The 24,159-nt window shown below is 38.6% G+C and overlaps 1 protein-coding gene across 18 annotated transcripts in view; it reads left to right on the forward strand.

Moving 5' to 3' along the window:
- The window catches only part of METTL8 (methyltransferase 8, tRNA N3-cytidine), a 159,289-nt gene that overhangs the window by 68,907 nt on the left and 66,223 nt on the right, over positions 1-24,159 (forward strand). For 8 of the 18 annotated variants that reach the window (XM_057743918.1, XM_057743934.1, XM_057743923.1 and 5 more), the window contains 9 exons: positions 1,577-1,640; positions 2,843-2,982; positions 6,767-6,873; positions 7,014-7,079; positions 7,827-9,707; positions 13,045-13,113; positions 13,546-13,656; positions 16,312-16,428; positions 22,441-22,504. In XM_057743918.1, the coding sequence (XP_057599901.1) occupies positions 1,577-1,640; positions 2,843-2,982; positions 6,767-6,873; positions 7,014-7,079; positions 7,827-8,032 (583 nt within the window). In that variant the 3' untranslated portion in view covers positions 8,033-9,707; positions 13,045-13,113; positions 13,546-13,656; positions 16,312-16,428; positions 22,441-22,504. Of the gene's footprint in view, positions 1-1,576; positions 1,641-2,842; positions 2,983-3,143; positions 3,280-6,766; positions 6,874-7,013; positions 7,080-7,826; positions 10,273-13,044; positions 13,114-13,545; positions 13,657-16,311; positions 16,429-22,440; positions 22,505-24,159 lie in introns of those variants that run through there. The other 10 variants (XM_057743932.1, XM_057743929.1, XM_057743930.1 and 7 more) reach the window with 7 other exon arrangements.

Raw genomic sequence — 24,159 nt, forward strand, 5'->3', positions numbered from 1 at the left:
ACTCTGCTTCTCATCCCTGGCATGTGACTCCCACCTCTAAACCCTTTCCCCTTCTTCACACTTAGCAATGCCATCCCCCCCCTTCAAAATTCTTAAGATTTTCACCTGAGGGCACCTGCCTTATCCACACTTCTATAGAAATTGTATATGTCCCCAACTAGGCTATAAAATCTACAAGGACCATACCTATAATTACTGTTTAAGGACATACTGATCTCTTTCTGTGATTCAGATACAGTACTCAGCAAGATGATGCAAGGATTCTTTGATAATAGCATACAAGATATGATCAGGAAGGGTACTGAACCACAAAATTAAATGTACAGTTTACCCTTGAACAATGTGGGGGGTTAATCCACGAATAATTTATAGTCGACCCTTAGTATTTGTGGTTCCTCCCTACCTGCAGATTCCACCAACCATGAAACATATAGTACTTAGTATTTACTATTGAAAAATATCCATGTGTAAGTGAACATGCAAAGTTCAAACCTGTGTTGTTCAAGGAACAGCAGAATGTGCTTGCCCATTAGAAACCGTGGCTCAGCCACTGTTACTGAATTTCAGGTAGAGGCCAAATAGAACTTGTCTGAGTTCAGTGGAGGCCAATTAAAATTAGTTAAGATTTTCATATGGGTAAACTCCACCTCCCGCCCCCCCAAAAAACCCCTAAATTTATATATTATACATAAAGCAACTGAGTCTCTGAGAAGTTAAGTCAAATTCAATGTTAATAAGTGGCAAATCCAGGATTTAAATATAGGTGTAATTGGCTCCCAAATTCCATACTCCTACTATTTTATTAGACAGTTTCATTTACTACTTTGTATTCTAATGCTTGGTCCATATATGAGGCTCAATAAAAGTTTCAAAATCACTTGAAAAGATAAGCATTAATATATTGGTGTTTTATTATTTTTTAGAAGTTGTATTTACATGCTGTTTATATAAACATATTAATATATTTAATAGCACATAAATACAACTTATAAAATATATATATATGTTTTTTATATACATATACACCATCATCATTGCATCAGAGCCTCTGTGAGAGGCCCGGGAGCCAATGAGTTGTACACACAGGAAGAGGAATGAAGCATCAAAGAACACAGTGGGTTGAGGTCCTTAGAGAAGGTAGAACTTAGCTACGCTAAGAGGAGCTACAGGCTATGCTGGCTGGAGGCAGACAAGAAGGAGTGCCGGTGGGGGGTAGGAGGAAGATTGAGCAATGCTGATGGATGACTTTGGAGGTTTCCCATGTGAGAGAATGATGGGATATAGGACAGGTAGGCCCAAGTAATGGAGAGCCTTAAAACCAGGGCAGGAATTTGAAAATTTGAAAATTACTCCGTAATTGACAAGTGTTTGAGATAATGTTGGTTCTGAAACAAATTGAAGGTACCCACATACCACTGCAGAGAACAGTATCTACAAAGAAGAAACAACAAGCTAAATGTCATCCAAAATTCTTTTAAAGAAATACTTAATAACAAGTTCAAACCTACAATTTCCTTTCTTCTATAGCTTCAGCATATCTGGACTCCAGATTTAAATATTTCTTCCATTTTCATAGGAATGCTCCAGAATCCTTTCTTTATTGTTGTGATTTTGCTTCTGGAGCTGTGGAACTAGTAAAGGTATGCCTTATATTTGCTTTAAAATAGCATCTTTATTAAGCTATATAAAAAATCTAATTTATTTGCTGTTGAAGTGATTTTTTTAATGTAACTGCATCAAACATAACCTGTGACCATTTTTAACTGAGCTTTTACTATTTTGTGACTCATATCATCAACTGATGCCTGAGAAATTACCCTAAAACAATGGAAGTTGTTTGGGATTTTAACATAGAATTCAAGGGAGTGTTTCCTACAAGGTGATATTTATATTTATGTCCCTAGAGCTTTACACACAGCTTGGCACATAGTAGGCACTCATTAAATTAAAAATTTTGAAGGAAAAAAAAAAGATCTGAGAAAGCATACATTGCAAATCTAAAATGTCATTGATTGTGAGGAAAACAGTGGTGGGAATCTGTCCTTATTTGACAAATTCCCAAATGCTAGTAAGCATTATCATAGCAAAAAGGAGTAATTTTAGAAAATGGAAAGGGAATGGAAATTCTATTAATAAAAATATATAGTAAACACATGGAGCATAATTTCTGCTAATAACAGTTAATAGCTTTTCATTGTAGACATTTTCTAAAATACTGAAGAGTCTAAAGGGGAAAATAAAATTTACCTGTAATCATGCTTTCTAGAGTTCTAGAGTGAATCAGTGTTAGTATTTTGGTATATATCCTTCTAGTGTTGTTTTTATAGGCAAATTGTGTGTGTGTGTACTCTAATGCAGTTAAAATAGCCTCTTTATTGAGATATAGTTCACATACTATAAATTTCACCATTTTAAAGTATACAATCCTATGATTTTTAGTATATTTAGAGTTGTATAACCATCACCATTACCTAATGTCGATTATGTACTATAGGATATTTATGTATTAAGCCCAAGCAGTGAGAGAGAGAGCTGAGGACCATCTCAGTGCCTCTGAAGTAACACAAGGTGGGCTTCCAATAATGCTGCCTACTGACTCAGAAAGACTGCCCTGCTCCGCTTTTAAAGCTAAACAGGGATTGCAAAAGAATGTTATCAAGTCCAAGTGCTAGACTTAATTTTTTATGACAGCTCGAAATAAGCTCACAGAATACCTAATCAAAAAATCAAATTTATACAAGAAAGGCACTTGGGAGAAGTTAAGTTGACCTTTTTAATTTGAGAAAAATACTAGAAGTCTGCTGACAACTTTTTTTGTCTTTTCATCCCTTTATCATGACAGTCGCACACATCATACAGAGCAGCCCAGTGCTGTGCCTTTGTTCATGACGTTTGTGACGATGGCTTACCCTACCCTTTTCCAGATGGGATCCTGGATGTCATTCTCCTTGTCTTTGTGCTCTCTTCTATTCATCCCGACAGGTAAATGACGACGAAAGGGCAGAGTAAATGTGTACAGCCCCTTTATCAGGAGTGGCTTTCAGAACTATCAAAGCAAAAATGACAATTCTTGAATTTATTATTTAGCGAACTACATTATGTATAATGTGCAGCCTTTTAAATGCAGTTTTTCCTTTCTTCAGACTTTTAGAAAGAAACTGGTCAAACTACTTCATTAGTGAGCTTACTGTCACTGTCAGAATGACGTGAGCATCTTCTGGCAAGACACATACCTATTAAAGGTGACAGTGCTTCAAGGAAATTACAAATTCAGAACAGCCTAATAGACTCCCAAGAGGAATAGTACTTGGTGATCAGAAACAAACATCTTTGATTTAGCATCTTGCTGAATGTTTGTGAAGAGGTGAGCTGTGAGTCTCTTTGGCTTCACACAGATCTGTTGATGGGCTTTAAAATATTTGTTTTAAAGAAGCCCACTAGGGAATTAGGGGTTATCAAGATTTGCCAGATTAACCTCGGGCCTTTATAATCTAAGGTTGGCCTAGTGCCATCATTTAAATATTCATGACTTAAATATTTTTGTTCACATAATGTTTTGAAATAATAAATACAGCTTTTCTCCAAAGAGGAAGCACAAAGAGATATTACCAGCAATTAAAATGATCACTTTTCTTAAAATTTTGCCACCCTGTGTGTAAGACACATGTGTGGTAAATGTCAGAGGTTGTGCCTTCATAAGGTTTCTTAAAATTGGGTTTTTGTGATCTTCTGGTAGTAGATACAGACTTGGTCTCAACCACTTTTTGTTTGGTGAGTGTGACTCTTCCCCAAAGCAATCAAATACTGTGTGCTTCTTTCTCTGCTATTATAAGATCACTAGGATGCTTTACAGTCCTTTCCCTTCTCATTCAGAGATGTACACTTTGATTACTTGTGGAAAAACAAATTAGATTTCCAAATAATGAATGAAATATATAATTGCACCTGGTGAGATATATCAAGTTCCATGAAGTTACTTCCTCCCAGTTTCTATAACCTGTTTCTTTCTGCTAATCTGGTACTGTTACTGGTAGAAAGATGTCATTCATTTATGTATTTTGTTTCACAGTTAAAAGGATGAATAGTTAAAAGGATAGAATAGGTGGATAGTGAACAAGATTTTCTATCTGACACCTAAAATAGGAAATGTTTAAATTCAAAAAAAGACTATTTGAGTTAGTTTAGGTAATGTATTTTTTCATGGTTTGAATTGAATGTTAAAGAGAAGGGGAAGCAGATGCCTTGGGAAGATTATTTTTATGGTATATGTCTTCACTTATTTATTTATCATAAAATAAGTTCAGATGTATCATGTCAGTAGCCACTTTCCTACCTATGTGGAAATGATCTAAAAATGAGGTGACTGAGTAGAAATTCGGTAGTAGTAAGTAAAAAGTAAGGCAGTATATTTAGGGTCATCTAGGACTGTGGTAGCAGATTCAGCCCCAGGAAAATTCTAGAAAAGTGACTTCTTGCCAGCTTGAAAAAGCAATGCAGCTAGACCTTGAGTCTGGGAGTCCCAGCTTAAATGGGAATAAACCATAGAAGGCTACAAAAGAAGAGGTAACTGTCCTTCTTGTTATTGAAATAAAAGTATAGTATGTTTTTCTAAAGATCTAAGCATAGGATAGTCAATAAACACATTTTTTTTTTAATCTCTTCTTTTCCTTCTCCTCTCCCTCCATCCAGAGTTAGGTGAGGATAGCAGGGTTGGCCCAAGTCAGATAAAAAAAGAAAAGGGGCTTTCCCCCATTCTTGTCTTGTCCATCTCACCCCCAGACCACACCCACCTGCATGTCTCAGGAACTGGCTCTGGAACTGCATTATGAGCCAAGATGGGCTGATACGAGAGGCAGCTCCCCGCCCCTTGCCTTTACCTACAGTGCAGACTTTAAAGGATAGTTGGGAGGAAAGGATTTGCAGAAGGAGGCTACATTTTGACGTATTTGGCTCTTTGTTTTTCTGTGTTTTTCATTTCATGCTTGTTTTGCTAATAATTGCAGAAAGATTTTTTTTTCTCTGTACAAAAAATGTTTATCCTGAAAGTGAATATTTTAAGGTTTAGGTATGGTTTTCTTTAATTGCCAAATCCTAAGGATATAAGCACAGTATGAGAATAACCTGTAACAAAATAAACAAGGAAAAATACTTTTTTCTCTTTCATGTATTTATGTTCCATTTTTTTTTTAAAGAGCTCTTTTTCTAATCATGGCATCTTTTTCTGTCATTTCTCTCTTGTTTTCATAGTTACTTTCATTTTCTCACTACTTCCTTCCTTCATAACCTGACATACTCTTTATTCAACTTGAATTGTGTTTTAATTGGAAGAAAGTTACAGATTATCTGATCCAAACCCCTCATTTTCAAAATAAGAAATGCTCAGAAGCTTTAAGTAGCTTGGATAAAGCAGAGACAGCAACACCTTAGTACATAGGCTGCCATTTACCATTCTCTGCCCAGGATAGACATTGATAACTGATTTTGTAGATTGTCATTCCCTGTGAGTCTTAAGAGTCCTTCTCAATAGAGCTCTGTTGGCAGCCAATGTCAGTCACTTGGCTTGATATAAGATCTGAAATGTTTGCCATCTCTGTACAGTAATCACATATAAGGGCTTGAATGCTTAACCAAAAACATTAAATCAAGAGCAGTCACAAGGGGTCATGTTTGATTTGGAGTCAGATGAGTAGAATAAACAGTAAAAGAAAGTAAAGGCTTCCCAGTATTGAGCTGGAGCTTAGAATATGAATAGAATTTAAATAAAGAGTAAGGAGGAGAGAATTCTTTGAGGGGAACTACGTGAGCAAAGGCATGGACTGCTCAGAGCCAAGCACATAACAGTTTGGCTAAAGATGCTTCAGGTTAGGAAGTAGTGGGAATGATGTTGGAAAGATTAATTGAGGCCAGCTGTAAGTGATCTTAAGGGCTCAAATAAGAAATTAAGATTTTATCCTATGGATTAAAGTCATGAAAATTTGAGCAAAGGGATGATTTAACAAAACCATCATTTTAAGCAGACTAATTCATCAATAATATACAAGAAGAATTGGCAGGGAGAATAATAACGCCTGTTAGGAAGCAATTCTGTTTCCAGCCTGAGGATGTTGGAGTTTGTATACTAAGAGAGTACCACTGGGAAACAAGAGAGAGAGCGAAAATATCAAATATGTAATTTAAAAAAAAAAGACATACAATTTGATGACCAAATGGTTGTGGAGAGGATAGTGGAAGAAGAGCAAAATAAAAGCAGTCAAAGATTTCTCTGAGGTGTTACATTTTGGTAAATTTAGTAGCTTTGAACTAAATAAAGAAGGCAGGAGGAAAAGCAGCTAGTTTTGAAGGAAAGGCAGTCCCTGTTTAGGTATGTCCGAATTTGGGACAGCTCTGGCATATTTTTTATCTTGCAAGGAAAATGAAACAACTTCAGTTTTTTCTGCCTTGGAACTACCTTAATTTGCTATAAATATCAGGAATGTCTATATGGTTTTGCAGTTCAGCTTTAACATCACACATCAAGCTCTGTGAAGTTACCACTATGGTCATTTGGGTGATTTCTTCATATTCTATGCTTTTGTAATCTGATTACTTAGCAAGTTGGTGTCCTTTTTTCTTTCTATACAAAATATTTTTGTTTTTGTTGCCCTTATACTTGTGGCTTACATTTCTTTGGCCTTATTGAGCTGCACTTATTTTATCATTAAGAAGGTTAAATGTGGCATATAAAACAAGACTTCCACAAACAGAGTCTCTTGCTTTATTTTCAAAGGATGCAAGGTGTTGTAAACCGACTGTCCCAGTTACTGAAACCTGGGGGGATGCTGTTATTTCGGGACTATGGAAGATATGATAAGACTCAGCTTCGTTTTAAAAGGGGTAATGGTATATTCAGTTTGGAGTTATTTTCATCTGTTTTAAAGAATGCCATGTTTACATTTCATGTCAATTTTATTGGTGGTGGTGGTGGTGGTTTTTTTAAGGAATACTAAGTTTTTCTTGTCACTTTTTTTTTTTAGGGCATTGTTTATCTGAAAACTTTTATGTTCGAGGAGATGGTACCAGAGCATATTTCTTTACAAAAGGTATGCTTCTCTATAAGAGGAAATAATTATCTGTAAAAACTTTCCTTGGATATTATTTGCAGGGAGAAACTCAAAAGCTCTAAAACTGGGGCTTCAAGAGTTGATTAAACATTAGATGTCTTTACACTTTAGTGATTGTAACTGTTCTGTATAAAAGCTTGAAAATGGCCTTTTTGCCTTTTAATCTTTTTCCAATTGAAAATGCTGTAAAGAATCACTTATTCCATCCTCATACCCTAATGCTAATGAAGTTTCCGTTTTGGAGGTACCGTTAGCCCGGGTATGAAAAAATTGATAACATGCCACAGCCAAAAGAGGGAATTTGATTTTAAGAGTCCATAAAAAATTACTTATCTCTTGTCAATTTCTCATTTTAAAAAAGCATTTAAAATGAATCCTGCATTCAAGGACTTACCCCAAACTTATGTGAGTACTTTTATAATTTGGGGTCGCTGCAAACCAACAAAGACTCAGACCTGGGGCACCTTTCAAAATATTAAAAGCTGCAACCAATAGTTATATATCTGTTTACACCTACTGTGTTCAACTGTTTATACTTGGTGTTTGTGTGGAGTAGAAGAAACCCACTTAGTGTCACAGGTTTCCTTCACCAATCTGTACTAGAGAATGTTTCTTGGTATAAATGAAATTCAGATGGTCAGTCATTCCATTAATGTTCCGTTGTTCCTGACTGCCCCTCCCCCCAAGTCACATATCATACATTTGATTGCCATTTTTGTCTCACAGGGGAAGTCCACGATATGTTCTGCAAGGCTGGGTTAGATGAGAAGCAAAATCTGGTTGATCGTCGCTTACAAGTTAATAGGAAAAAAAAAGTGAAAATGCACCGAGTGTGGGTTCAAGGCAAATTCCAGAAACCATTACACGACTCAAAAAAACTCCACATTGGTATTTTCACTCCTGTCTCATGGCTGAACCATGTATCATGTTAAGGTACAAACCAGAGGATTACACTATTCAAAGTCTTCTGTAAATCTTTCATTTTTGAAAAGACGGTCAGAAGAAGAGAATTTGTATATCCTCCTGTTTACCATGAGTAGGCTCTTTTGTGCATTTTAAGCACATGTAAATGATTTGGAAGAGAGCACAATATTCTGTGTTTTCAAAACTTAATATGCTCAAGCTTGTTTGGATTTATTACGTCTTAACCATTTTGTTTGTTCTTTGAGTTTTATAAGCATTCGATTAAATTACTGATATAAGTCAGATGATTCTGAGAAACTAAAACCTGCCATTTTTTAGAAGTGAAAAAAAACCACCTACTTTATTTATATATCACTTGAACACTGTTGAACTCTCCTGCATTGTTAACTGATAGCCGAGAGGCAGCTTGCCTTGTTTCCAAGGAAGGTCACAAGACCAAGACAAAGGTATATATTTGTTTTGTTTTGTCATTGTCTGTTGTCTGTCCCAAAACTTTTTTTTTTCATTCAGAGACTAATGTCTGAAACAGAATTTTAGTTTCTCTTTCCTTTTCTAAAATTGGGGAAGTATGACCAATGCTAACGTTATTTTCAGGCTTTTCTTAGGTGTACATATTGGAAACCTTCTTTAAGACAATTGTTATACCCAAGAAAATTCTTAAATTGTAGCAATTAAAAATTTATTTACCATCTTGCCTCAAAAAAGACATAAGTTGGCTTGGTAAAAATGGAGTTTCTAAGACTGTTCTTTCATTCATTATACAACATATACTGAGTACTTACATTGTGCTGAATTATATGGAATGATACAAGAAGTAAAGACCCGGCCCTGTCTTTTGAGAGCATACATAGGCTCTTGCTGGCAAAGCAAAATTTGTGCATCCCAAGCCTCTAAATCCTGAGCTAAGATAATATGTGAGCAAGTAATCAAATAGGGAACTTATCAACCAACAGACTTTGATAGCCACAGGAATCTGGAAGACATGGACAATCTCTTGAAAGGACCACCATCAGAATGATCAGTTCCAACTATTTTTCCTTTTTGTACTTACTTTAAATTCAGCTTCTTGGAAGAAAGTGATTTGTCTGATTTGGATCATGGATTCATCTCTTGACAGACTAGGGCGGGGCAGGTTACTTGGTGGTACCACCAGACTATATGGAATGGAGGAAAGTTCCTCAAAGGAAAATCAAGACACTGTTATCAAAAAGAGGGGAGAGAGATGCTTCTCAGTCACAGACATTGTGTAGTGGTAGCAGTAATAATAATAGTTCTGAAGGGAGAGAAAGATCAGCTGTGGGATGTAAGGGAAAGAATCAGGGTTCTGGGAGGAGATAGGTCTCAGGCCAGTCCTAGAACATATCTCAGAAGATGGGGAGAAGACATATGTTTGGTGGGGATATTCATGATTCAGAATAGTGGAGAAAAGATGAGGAGGGCGTCAGCTTATAGATGGCCTTGAATAGAGGGTGCATTGGGTTCTAGTCTCTGGACTGGAGCCATCTGAGGTTAGTTTCTGTTTTATCCTAGCCATGGCGTGTTATAAATATGTTCAGAGAGATTGACTGGGGAGTCATCAGTAGAATGGAATGCAGAGAGGTCAGAGATCGGGGCAAGGAAAACCACAGAAGGTTTTTGCATCCATTTGTCTTGGTAGCAAGTCCTCAGAAGTACAGTATCAAGGTTTGTGTTTAAACATGCAGTAAATGTAAAAGTCAAAATTTGTCTGAGACTCTTAGCTCAGTTGTTTTTCCTAATTAAAGCGTATATTTAAAAGCCAAACTAGTAGAGAAAGTATTACATACAACAAGGGCAGTTAGATAAGTGAATGTTGCTATGGGAACCCCAGCAGATCTTCTTGTGTCTCAATTTAAAAATCATGGCCCAAGGTGGTTTTAAAAACAACAGAAGGTAAAATTATTCCCTCATTCTCACACATGTAAATTGTACTGTCTCTCTCAGTCCTAAATAGCAGATTCAAGCCAGCTTCTTGACTGGCACAGTAAAATTCTACTTCGTGTCTTTCTATAATGTATTACAGAATGTAGTTAACCTTTAGAAACTTCAAAAATACATCAACCAAATTTGGACTGTGAGACACAAACTGGGCTCTCTTGCGCTCTGTCTAGCATAGACCTCCTATTCCACATGGCTGCTCATCGGGCCATTGCTATCAGTGTCTTCTGCGTGTCTGATCAGTCTTTCTCTCCCTTAGCCTACCTGAATTAATCCCCAACTTAGAGTTTGCTGCCAGACAAAATGTAGATTTTTGGCAGATGAAAAAAAAAAAGAGAGAGAAAGACTTGATTTGGAATATTTCCTATAGATATTAAGAAGTCATGAAATGTTGCAAGTGTATCAGTTTGGGTATTAGTTTAAAATATTTGATAACTGCATGAAGTTCTCATTTTTTCCTCATATCTGTGGAGCTAGGAATAGTTAGTCAGGCAGAGTTTGGTATTTAAAAATTCACCTGAGGGAGCTGAATTTCAGAAGGACCATTTTCTTTCTAACAGAAAAAGATGTGTTCCTTCATTTTATAATACAGAAACAATGAAATGTGCTGTATTAAAAATGCACCCTCCATTTTCCTCCATTTCTAAAAATTCACTTTTGAGCATTTTCCAAAAGTAAAAATTCTCACACACATGAGGTACTGTTTCAGAAGGTTGTGAGAAAGCCAAGGTAACAGTTTCTATTATTAAAAGTTTTGCATTTCGGTATGACACATTTGTCGTATTGAAACACCCAGTTAATGTTGACTTCTGAGAACTTATTTGCTTTGCTTGTCTCAGTTCCATATGCTTTGACTCTAAATTATGAACACAGCGAGGTTTCTACCATCATGCAGTCTAAATTGTTGTTATACTCATGTGTACGTGAAAATTATTCACCCATATGCAAAGAGCTGCCCTCCTGGGCATCTGAACCATTTAAACCGTTAAACTTCAGGTAACGTAAATTCTTGCCCTGAAACTTCTGTGCCATATTCTTCTGGTTTTCCAACTCATCAAAGCCAAGTTCTGAAGCCAGAATATATCACGCCTTGTTACTTCTAATTGGTTTTAATGTTTATTATGCTCCTCACAAGTGCAGATAACTTCACTTGTGCATTAATAGACCTCTTTCTGAGCCTCTGCTCCTTCTGCTTCCTGCCTCTATTAGTCATCAGTAGACATGTTGGCGTGGGTATTCACCTCCCCTCCTTGTGAAAGTGCATTGTAAAATCTAAAGCACTGAATATACGAGATATTGTTATTAATAACAGCATTTACAGTCTACAAGGCAGCATATAGAGCACTCCAGCAACAGAAACTTTTTCAATGGCTTTATGAGACCTTGTGAGAAAGACAGTAAAATGCGTGGAAAAGTATTGCCTGCGAGTCAGACAGGAAGCATGGGTCCTAGTTCCTATTGAACCACTTAGCTGCTCTTAATTTAGCTCTCAGTGCTAAGTCTTTTATATACTACACTTTTATATACCACATTATTCCTGCATTTAATCCTCAGACTCCTACAAATTAATTTTCATTGTAACCATTTAACAGATGAGACTGGGGCTCTGAGGTATTGGGTAATTTGCCTAGGATATCACCGTGAGTCCGTGGCAGAAACACAGTTTGGACCCAGAACTGTCTGATTCCAAAGCCTCTACTCTCATCATTACACTTTTAATTGATAGACTCAAAAGCTGTTTGGGAAAGCTGCTGGAGAAGAAAAAGAGCTCCTAAATCAAGCAGAGAATTATAGCAATGGGCTGGGGGGGCGGGGGGGGGTTGGATCAAATGCTCTTCAAGGAGACAGCTCATTCTAGATCCAGTGATTCTATGAAATAGGTAGGTAGCATTTATCCACAGTTACAAACTGGGAAGGAAGAGAAGGAAAGGAAGGGAGAGGAATGACAAAGCAAAAGCTTGCAGTCAGCTCTTTTCAGCATTCTGCATGTGTTTACTTCTGCTCTTGCTCCACCCCCTTCGGGCTTCAGCCTTCCACTTGGCTCCCCTCTGAGCACGCTGAGCACCCATCACTTGCATACGCCTCGCTTAAGAAAAAAAATCAGTCTGTACTGCAAGGGGGGGGGAACCCCTTAAAGTGTCCTCAAAGGGATCAGCTCCAGCCGAATCTAAAATATGTGATCAGGGAGTGTCAATAATAAAATATGAGTGAAAACATCTTTATTTAAGACATTGTATGTACATTAATGCCACATTAATGCCAATTCAAGCATGAAATGTTGAGCATTTCTTGGAATATGGTTTGGGATTTGAGAAGCACAAAGGTACCTGCAAGATGGCTTTGGTGTAATTATAAATATAAATAGAGGTAAAATAACAGTTGCATCTTCATTTATAATGAATATATACTGTGGCCTCAAAGCTGCAGAGGAGAGTGGATGCCAAAATCTGTCTTTCATTAACATATGCCTTAAATGACAGGGAAGAGGTGTTAAGACAAAATTACTTTTTCCTCTGCGTATGAATCAGCAACATGCAGTAACAAGCAAGTAATAATAGTTCTGTGTGTGAGTGCCTACAGAGGGTAAGAAAAACAACATCAAATTCAAAATGCAAGTTCACCTGCCGGAGGGGCCCAGGTGGCGGTGGAGCACAGCTCCCTTGAGCACCATCCGGAAGTGTCTCAGGGCACAATGACCCCAACTCTGGCACACCAGGTTGGCATGAGCTGCATGGAGCACATTAAAACCTCCAGATGGTCAAAGACAGCACACCCTCAGCTGATCTCAGAGCTCATCAAAAGCAAGCTACAAGGCACCACCCCTGTCCAAGAGTATAAAACAGCTGCTTTGGATTCTATGGTGCACATGGTTTCACAACCGCTAAACCTTTAGCCAGGAACAGCTAGAGGCAGGTGAGTGGATAAATACATGTTAACATTACATGAGGGAAAAACAATAACATTTAGGAGCACATAGACTTCAGATAGTCACAAATATTGTTTACTTAGCTGTGTCCTTGGCATCCCAGTGATTTGTGTCTTTATCTTTGATTTTCTCTAGCAGATAGGCGCAAGCAGAGCCCAGATTCCAGAAAATATATGCTTTTCTATCAGGTGTTACCTGTCAAATTAGGTGAGCTGTTGATTGCTACCAAAAAAGCCCCAAACATCACTCCTACTTGGGCTGGTGGGGTTTAGTCCAGGAAAACTATGAGTTTTGTTATCCTTACACAGATTCTTTGGCAGCGTTTTCAACCCGTTGCTCCTTTATGTGACACTTCCTAGTTCATTGCGGAAAAAGCAGAAATCAGTTTTTTTCTTACTTAATCTCTATATATCAATTGTTGGTTGTTTAAAAAAATTTTAGGGAAAGGCAGTCAGCCTTCAAGTCTTTAAGCCTTTCTCATTGGGAAAGAGCTCTAAAACTAGGTAACTTCCTAAAATTAATGATGCGATGCTGTTGAGTCTCTTGCATTAGTTTGTTGTTGGGTTTTGGGTTTTGTTTTTTTAATGCTGTGTGCTGAACACAAGCAAGACTATGGAACTGCTGCCTCATTTCTCTCAGCTCCTGCCTGGCGAGAGTAACTTGGCTTCCTCCTGAGGCTGTCCTGCTGAGCAGACCATGATAGCGCTCCACACATCTTCAGTTACCCCCACCCCCACCCCCAAAACTCAGGTGAGCTGAGACTGTCCCCTTAAGCAGCATTTGAAACCTGCACTGAAAATCGCCTGAAAGAGAATGGCTGAAATTGCCAGTGTCACATGCTGCACTGAAGCAAAGAAATGTCTGCCTCCACCGATAATAGCTTTTCTCCTTGCTCATATGTCTTCCTTCACAGCCCTCATTTATTTTAATGTATATATTCCACTTTGACTCTCTGGAAGATATTTTTAAAGGTTTTTTAAAACTCCAAATGAAAGATGAAATTCAGGATCCAGAAAAGCATTTATTCTATTTATCCTCTCCATGAATGTATTCTTAATCAACCAGTCTTTTTGAGCGTCTCTTCATTTGCTGCTTTGTTTCGTAATAGAACACTTGGGCTCTGGAGATTAGTGAGACAAAGCTTCATTATAACCATCCTTGTTGTACTTCCTTGTCTTATAGGCTTTCTCTTCCTAACTCACTCTCCAGGTGCTTCTTTCTCTTGCCAAATAGCTCAAGGAAATACTTTTGCAGATCTTTTGTTTACTTCAGAAAAAAAAACACTGATCCAGGCTTTCCCATTCCGGAGTGCTGCTCATTTCCTGACCGGCCTTTAAAGTTTGGCTCAGTAGCAACTTGGGGATTTGTTTTCTACCCAAAGTGAAAGGAGTTGGGTGCCCAGCAGCCCCATGCCGGAATAAGAATTAAATTCTACTCATTCCCTGGATAAGCAAGCTGATGCTTTCCTGATGGGTTTTTTTTTTTTTTTTCCATTCCTCAAAGTTTTAATGTTTAGTCATTTAGCTTTGGCTTTTTAAAAGACATTTTAATAGGGTTGCCTCTCCTCCAAGTGCATGCAGAGGCTGATCATGGGCACACGGAGACTCTCAAGAATAAAGAATTCCCTGTTTGCTGTTTTTTACCTACAATGAAAATGATGTACAACACATGCAGTGCCTACCCCTACGGCAGATCCGTTGCCAATTGCCTGGCCTAGGACAGGAGGAACTGTAACACCCGAGGAATTTGGCTTGAGCTACCTAACTTTCTAAGTCCTCAAGGCTGCCGAGTTAATGAAGCTTTGGTTATTACTCAGTTGAACATTTTATTATTTCATGTAGGCTTTGTAAATCTTGTGCTTTCTTCTCTTTGGCACATTTACATTAAGTTTTATTCTAGTTATGTAACTTGCATCTATACTATAGTTATGTTATATATGAATATGTTACTCTTGGTTCATCCTACCTTGGGGAATTTATTCATAGTCTGTTATGAAGTGTCAGTAACTTTCCAAAGAGAGTGGCTTTCTAAATATGGAGTTTATGTTTTTATATATTAACGCCTTTTTACATTAAAAGATGTTTAAACTGGGATAGTTGAATGATAAAAGTAGAAAACCTTGGCTGTCAAAGGTCTTAACTACATCGGGGTAGGCGTTATCTTTGAGGACTTAATCTGTAATATAAAATAATATGGCAAATAAAATACCATATTGGGGGTGAGTTACACACAAAGTTATTGGCATAGACAAGGTCCAGTTGAGGAAGTGTACCATGTCAATATGATGACAAGGAATCTGGGGTCAGTCATTCCTCTAAAGCTCAGCCAGGCGCATACAGTCACCACTAGGAAAGGCTACCAGCAGGAGCAGCCGGCACTTTAGCCCAGAGAAAGTAGGCAGTGTTCACAGGCAGGATAGCCAAATACTGTTCCAGTGACCCAAAGAAAAATGCAAGGTCAGAGAAGATTGTAGCAAGAGTGACTTGTAACTGAACCTCAGAGAACTAGACTAAGCTTAAATGCTCTCTACCCTGGCTCAGGAAGAACCAAAGAAAGAGGCTCCACTGAGCCTTGGGAAGAGAAAGCCTGCAGAGGCCATGAGCTCTTTCTGTTTACCTGAATTATATCACAGAAATGGCCATTAAGACATTTTGTTCTTGGTACTTTTTTGTTTTGATACTTTTTAGAAGAGGAAAGACTTGCCTTTATCTGATTCTTACTTTTGATTCCAGAGCCTTTGTGTTTGTTTTCTACCATGACATGTCACAAAGTATGAGTTTATTGATGTTCATAAACCTGGCAAGATGGGGTGCAGCTTTGGGATAAACACACCCAGAGAGGTGCAGGCAGAAGGAGACATTGGCCAAGCCAGAAGATGGTCCTCATTCCCCAGTGTGACAGAGGAAGGTCTAGTTCCTGCTTTGCAAAAGGGAACAGATTAGGTATCAATATAATAGAGTCACCAAGTGATTAAGATCTGCTGACCCTCTGCAAGGAAATAAATGGAGGACAAGTGAAGAATACAGGCCAGAATAGCATATGAAACAATACCATGATATGCAGTCACCACCATCTGGTGAGGTTTGAGAGGCCCCCAAAGTATCCCTGTGTTCCCTGCCCACATTTGAAACCATCTGAGAGACTGAGGTGCCAGCAGATGAAGATTAAAACATGAACTTAACTGATAATGAAGCTGATACTGGGGAGAATGGCTCAGGGTGCATGGAAACAGTTGCCCCCCTAGTACTGAACCCCAGAATCAAGACCCACAGGTGGACAGCCAGGAGACTCTACCCATTGGGGTCTGCCCCCGCAGAGCCTTTTACAGAGTAGCTGGCTTCCAAGAGAGAGTGAAAAGGGACTAGGTTAAACATGCCTAATTCATTTCCCATATTAACTTTTTAGCTAAGTCACTTCACCTCTCCGAGGAATGAGGAAGACAGGACTGAAGAGACCAGTTGCTGTCCCTCCACATGGCGAGAAACAGCAGGAGTAGGAATTACCTGGTTTTGTAAGTGCTAGGTAAAGCATACCCCACATCTACTGAGACTAGAGCAATGTGGAGTGGACTCTACTTTGTCCTTTTGTCACTTGCTGAGGCATATGCTCAGCATTTACCTGTAAGCCTGTGGCAGCTTACCTGGTGTGTAAGCATCTGCCTTAGTGATGGGTGGAATCCCCAGGGTATGCACTGGCACTTGTACATAGTTAGAGTGCCAATGACTGCAAAGAAAACGAATTTCCAAAGTTATAACCAGTGACTTGTTCCGGGAACCCTACTACACTTAAACCTTTACTAGATTGCTAAATACATGGCCAGGAGGTCTGGCAACTCTGCCAAGCGCCACTTCTGCCTTGACTCACTGTACACCAGCACTTCACAAACTATACAAGTGAAGGACCAGTGGTTGCTTTTTGTTTTGTTTTGCCCATTTCCAACCTATCACACATCAATACTTTTGTAAAACACAGTGAAGATGAATTAGTAAGAAAACAAAGATATACTCCAGTTCCTGGCATTGCTCCCTGGTCTCTGCCCTCTCCCCACAATCTCTCCTTATTACCTCCTCCTCAGCCAGTGTGTACCAGCTACATGTCAGGCATTGCTCTAGGTCTGGGGAATGAAGGGATGAACAGGAAAAAGTAAGGATAGACAAGCCCAAGATTTTTACTAGATTTATCAGTTATAAACCTACTCAGTCTCTCTACTCACCCTGTCATAGGGTGGGAATGAAACAGTGCACAGACCAGCACCCAGTCACAACCCACCCCTTGAGCTGCTCTGCTGTAAACCACAGGAAGACTAGTGGACAGTACCAGGACCTGGGCTCTTGCCCCTGGAAATGTTTGGTCCCGGTGCACAGTGCTTTTCGCTGCTATCATTTTCACGCAACTCTCTGTGTTAAGCACACAGAACCACACCTCACCACCCAGCTCTCACCAGGGTTCCTGGTGGTTATTGTTCCTTTTATTTATTCACCTTTTAAAATTTTGACTTTTTGTGAATATGTGAATCGGTGCAAAATAGTTTCTATGCCGATGTAATATGGAAAGGGAGACGATTCAGTTCTTTAGTTGAAGTCAAAACTTGTGATTTTTCCCCCACTCAATAGTATTTAAATGCTGGATTGATGCCAAACTCAAAGAACATGGAGAACTTGGGCAAAAGCCAGAGACAGATAAAAGATTATTAATAGTTTGTTTATAAGGGCCATGATTAGAGGCTGAAGAAAATACGTTTATTAACCCTAGAGAAGAGCATGCTGAAGATGAGAAGGACAGCTCCCAGATAGAACCAGGTAAAAAGAGTTCTCAGAGAAGAAACATGGGGACCATTGGGATATAAATCCTAGCTTCACTCCTGCTGGTTGTATAACTTTAAACAAAACACTTAACTTCTCTGAGCGTCAGTAATTGGAGATGATACTGCATACCTGAAGATTGTTTCAAGGACTAAATAATAATGCACATGCAAGGCATGATGCCTGAAGATAATTGGTGCTTAGTAAGTGGTAATTAATAGATTTTTTTAACAAAGGATGGTGATCAAGTCTGTCTTTCTTGAAGGGAGAAGAAATGCACTCTTCCTATAATAAAAATAACTTAAATTAGCCATAAGAAACTTTTCCTAACTATGAAGAGTTAAGTTTTCTTATTTCAAATTATTGCTGTTTCCTTGACTGTCAATTCAGTTCAGACATATATTAAGCATCCGTCCGCTGTGTGCCAGAAATTGCCAGACACAGAATGCTGGAATGAATAAGACTTGGCCCTTGCTCTTTAGATGCCCACAACTTAGCATGGATGCCCATTTGTCTGAGATGTGGGAAGTATCTCCTACTTAAATCTCTTGGCTTCAGCTGGCCACCACCATTTGACCACCATAGTCTATCCAACCCCAGCATAGTAACTTGCATCCTAATTTTCAAGACCCTTTTCAAAGCTCTCCATGAATAAATCTAGTCATGTGCTACCCAGCAAAAGCCAAATAAATCATGTGAAACAAGTCCTCAAGGTATAGCCCCTGTGTCACATACCCTCTGGTGTCTAAGGTCGCTTTTAATAGTGTTGCCCATACCTCTATACATATCACCTCCTGCCACAGCTTTTAGGGCTTCCACTTACAACACCTCTCAGTAGCATTCTGCATTACCACAACCCATCCAACCTGTCACAACTGAGATGAGGTTTGGGATGCCTTCAAGGGAGCTGCAGAACCCCCTATTAGTGCTACAAAGCCCCACCCCACATACCATTCACCTGAGTTCATCATCCAAGCAAGAAGCCTGAGCTGGCTCATCTCTTGCCACAGTCATCACCTGATCACATGAATTCAAAGACTAGCCCCTGTGGAACCGAGAAATAGACCCTTACATACATGCTGAAATGATTTTTGCAAAGGGTGCCAAGACCATTCGATGGGGAAAGGACAGTCTTTCCAACAAATTGTGTTGGGAAAACTGAATTTCCACATGCAAAAGAATTAAGTTGGAACTTAACTTTATACCACATAGAAAAATTAATTCAAAATGGATAAAAACCCAAATGTAAGAGCTAAAACTATAAAATTCTTAGAAGAAAACATAAGGGAAAAGCTTCATGACATTGGATTTAGCAATGATTTCTTGAAATATGATACCAGAAGCACAGGCAAAAACGACAAAAAGATCAATTGGAGTACATCAAAATGTAAAACTTGTACACTAAAAGACAATCAGCAGGGGACTTCCCTGGTGGCACAGTGGTTACGAATCTGCCTGCCAATGCAGGGGACATGGGTTCGATCCCTGGTCCAGGAAGATCCCACATGCTGTGGAGCAACTAAGCCCATGCACCACAACTACCGAGCCCTTGTGCCGCAACTGCTGAAGCCCATGCACCTAGAGCCCACGCTCTACAACAAGGGAGGCCACCACAATGAGAACCCCGAGCACCACGATGAAGAGTAGCCCCTGCTCGCTGCAACTAGAGAAAACCCACGTGCAGCAATGAAGACCCAAGGCAGCCAAAAATAAAATAAATATTAAAACAAAAAATCAGAGTGAAAAGGCAACCCACAGAACAGGAGAAAATATCTGCAAATCATATATTTGATAAGGGGTTAATGTCCAGAATATATAAAGAACTCCTACAGCTCAACAACAACAAAAATCAATTAAAAAATGAGCCAAGGACTTAAATAGAATTTTCTCCAAAGAAGATATTACGAATGGCCAGTAAGCATAAGAAAAGATGTTCAGCATCACTAATCAAAACCACAATGGCATAGCACTTCACACCCATTAGAATGGCACTATCAAAAACCAGAAAATACACACTGGCAAGAATGTGGAGAAGTTGGAACCCTTGTGCCCCATTGGTGAGACTGTAAAATGGTGCAGCGCCTACGGAAAGCAGTATGGTAGTTCCTCAGAAAATTAAAAGTAGAATTACCATGTAATCCAACAATCCCCCTTCTTTCTATATATCCAAAAGAATTAAAAGCGGGGACCGGAACAGGTATTTATACATATACATTTATAGCAGTACTATTCATAATAACCAAAAGGTGGAAGCAACCCAAGTGTTCATCAGCAGTTGAATGGGTAAACAAAACATGGTACATACATACAAAGTGATATTCAGTCTTTAAAACGAAGGAAATTCTGACACATGCTATAACGTAGATGAACCTTGAGAACATTATGCTAGTTGAAACATGCCAGTCACAAAAGGACAAGGTATGATTCCACTTACAGGTACATGTAATTCATAGGGACATAAAAGCTTCATGACATTGAATTTAGCAGTGATTTCTTGGAATATGACGCCATATTCAAATTCAAGAGACAGAAAGTAGGGGTTGCCAAGGTTTTAGTTTTGCAAGATGAAAAGCGTTGTGTGGATGAATGGTGGTGATGGTAACACAGTGTGAATGTACTTAATGCCACTGAGCTGTACACTAAAAATGGTTAAGATGGTAAATTTTGTCATGTGTATTTTTACCACAGTTAAAAACAAACAAAAACTAGCTCTTGTGTTCAGCCCGGCCTTCCCAAATCGTGAACTTGCTGCCTTCTATCTCTAGCTGTCTGCCCTTTCATCCACTTTCCATACTCACCACCCTGTCTCCCACCAGTGTTCACTATGCCCAGCCCACTTGGACTCAGCCTGGCACTTTGCGTACACGCTCATCGCTCACTCCCAGGAGAGAGGGCTTAAGTACAAGAGATCCTGGGCTCCCACCACCACAGTACCTTCTCATAACACCCACCACTAAGAATGGATCATCAAACCCTTCATCAAGCAGACCTGGAAAAGTTTCAGACCTTCCACCAACCCTTGTGGTTGGGGGTGATGGGTAAATGCAGAGGCCCTAAAGCAAAGGTGGTACATTTGATTCTCCCAGCACAGCGTGCTGGAGCAACAGAAAAGAATCACCCTAGCATTTGTTGAGGATCTTAGTTGGAATTCTAGGCACTGCATTTACTCCAGCTCTCTACCTCCTGCCTTTGGACAAAAATGTTCATTTCCCTTTTTCTGATTTTACATCTCCCTTCAGAATACATGCTCATCTTCTTACCTATTACCCTGGTTTCCCTGCTATTTCAATCCAAATATCCCTTCCAACTGTACTCCCTGAAGCTTGGTCCCAAGGAGTGTCACAAATATGACACACTTGGCAAACCTGGGAGGTAGGAGGCAATATAGAAAGGTCCATGCCATCAATTTCAGTATTTCCTTGACTTTAAAGAATATCTAGATCAGGTGACCGAGTTAAAACTTTTGGTCATATAAAATGAGACCACACACACTTTCTGTTTTGCCCTTTTTTATTTAAAAAGTTTATTATTTTGTTATTGCTTATCTCTGCCCACTCTAGTCTGGAATTAACCACCTAGGATCCTTTCTGTACTCAAAGGTGGCTTGCAGCATCAGCGCCCCGGGGAGGTTGTTAGAAACTCAGAATCTCAGTCCGCACCCCAGATGTCTTTAATCAAGATCTGCAGTTCAGCAAGCTCCTCAAGTAATTCATATGCATATTAAAACTAGAATTGTTCTAGAAAGCTTCTAACTGCTCCCATTAGAGCAATGGATCACGACCTTGGCTGTTCATTAGAAGCACGTGGGAAGCTCTTAAAACGTACTGATGCTTCTGTCCCACCACCTAATTCTGATTTTATCTCTCCACGGGGGCCCTGGGAATTGGGTGTTTGTTTTTAATTCTCTCAGAGATTTTGATACTTAGCCAGGATGAGGAACCATTGAGAGTATGACAAACATTTCAAAGAGAATTCCATGGATTTTGAATTGATTTGGAGTTGTAAAAAAAAAGTAGAGTCAGATTGTTAAATCTAAATAGGTTTTGAATCTAAGTATATGAATATTAGCTTGAAACTACAGATTGCATACTCAGGAAGGGTTTTCTTAGTGTATCAGATCTCAACTTCCTGGGACAAAAAAGGAAATGTAGTGAGGGGAGAGAGATCCAAAGAGAGGGGGAGAGAGCGAGTGAGCAAGAAAGATTAGTAAAATCCTACATATCAGAAAAAGAACCCCAAAACCCCCTACAGAATGTATGTATAAGTGATTTCTACTTAAAAGTCTTCCTTTCTTATTCCTTATTTGTCTCTTATTGTCCTTTTCCTCAGTCTTTAGAGTGTCTCAGTGGCTCTCTTCTATTAAATGGCGCCCAGGGCTTTCCACCAAGTCCATGCTCCTGTCCCGTTGCCCAGAGCTGGTGCTGCTTCCTGCTGGGGCCCAGGGCTCAGGTACAGGGTACTGGTGGGAGCAGCCATTACTATCACTTTGGCTGCTGGTGCTATTTGGTTGATGGCCCCAGAAATTCACTGCACTGATGCACTTTGCCCAGACATGCTGGAATCCCAGAAAGTTATCCTTATACACACGTATCGCACATCAGCCATGGGGGCGTGACATAACAGCCCCAGCACACATACACTAGAACAACTTTAGTATCTCCACATCAATCTGCAACTTCCAAAATTTCTTTAGTCTCTTCCCATGTTTTTTATTTTTCATTTGTCCTTTCAGAGGAGCCCAGCCAGAATCGATCATAATCTAAATGGTTTTATGAGTAGAGAACGTCACCTGCCAGGTGAGTCTTACTTTTCCTGAAGACATGCTTTTCTTTTGTGGTCACGGGTGAGTAGATGGGGGCCTCTTTGCAAGGCCTGTGTAAATATTTATATATTCACCCATATTCTTCATTTCTATCCCAGTAATTAGTTTTGAAGAGGTTTAAATAGATGTTTTTAGTGTGTTAGAAAATAATTTTTAAATGCTTTAAAGTGAAATTCAATTTAATTGATTTATCAAATCTTAATTGAATTCCTGCTGTTACCATCAGAGGAAAATGACTAGCAGCTTCCCCATTGTTATTGAAATACTCATCTTCTTGATAAATATTTTGACATTCTTTGAAATGCCAAAAGTATGCATGATGTGTACCATACAGTCAAGAATTAGAGCTCTTGCTTTGGCATAAAGCTTATTTCAGGTGGGGAAAGGAGGCAGTTGCTAATACAGATAAGAAAGTAGAATTAGTTATTTTATATTTCAAGATAGGATCCTAACAACTTAATTTCTCTGCAACAAATGTACCCTAAATGATTGTGAGTAATTTTGGGGCTGTAATTTCTAGCTTCTAATTAAATATGAGCAATTGAGCAAGTCAATCTCTTTTTGCCTCAGAATATTCATTTGTAAGATCAGGAGTTGAAAGAAGAGTCGGATAAGGTCTCTTTCAGCTCTAAAAGTCAATGATTCTATAAATTCTCAGCTAAATTATATATTATCAAAAGTCAAAGACAGCATCTTCTGTTCTTTCTCAACTCCTGGTTTTGCCATCATATGGGAAATGACAGAAATAAAGGCAATTAAAAATAGGGGAAAAAAATTCTGCCATCCTAACATTTTCAAGTATTTTCATTTTATGTTCCATTCTGGTCCCTGAGCATTTGTTTGCATAATTTTATTTAATTGCAAGCAGGTAAAATTTTATATTTGACTTACCTTGCTTGACATTATCTAACATTTTTATATTATCATTATCACTCATAATTATTTAGTTTAAATGGCCACATAATATTCCATTTCATTGATGTACCATAGTTTACTTAAGTATTTCTATAATTATAAATTTAGATTGCTTTTATATAAAAATGCTGCAGCAAATTTTATTCATGTGAGTCTTCTTTTGAATAACTTTCTAAGAATAAATTCTAGGGATGTGATTACTGAGTTCAAGAGAGTCCCTTTACAGTTGTTTATAAGTACTGACAAATGGTTTTCCTAAAAACTTACAGTGATTTATGTTGTTTTCACCATATCTGAGAGTGACAGTTTAACCACAGCCTCACCAAAGTTATGGTATGAAGTGATACTTAATGTCTATGTACATTCTTTGATCACTGGCGATCTTGAACGTTTTTCCATTTGTGATTGCATTTTATCTTCTGTGAATTGTCTCGTGCCTTTTTCCATTTATCTGGCTGTGCATCTGCGGGTGAGTCACTTAACCTCTCTGTGGCTCTGTTTTCTCATTTGTAAACAGACCTGTCTATAGTTATTGTTGGATTAAATGAATTTCTAAATGTAAAGCATATAGAATAGTACCTGAAAAATGGAGGACCTTCAAAAAAAAAAAGTTAGAATTAGAGCTAGTAGTAGCATTGGTATTAGTTATCTAATAAGATATTAGTGATTTTCTTTATAATTTATATGATTTCTTCTAGTCCTTGTATAAATGCA

The sequence above is a fragment of the Hippopotamus amphibius genome, chromosome 8 (assembly GCF_030028045.1).
Source record: "Hippopotamus amphibius kiboko isolate mHipAmp2 chromosome 8, mHipAmp2.hap2, whole genome shotgun sequence".
Classification (NCBI taxonomy): Eukaryota; Metazoa; Chordata; class Mammalia; order Artiodactyla; family Hippopotamidae; genus Hippopotamus; species Hippopotamus amphibius.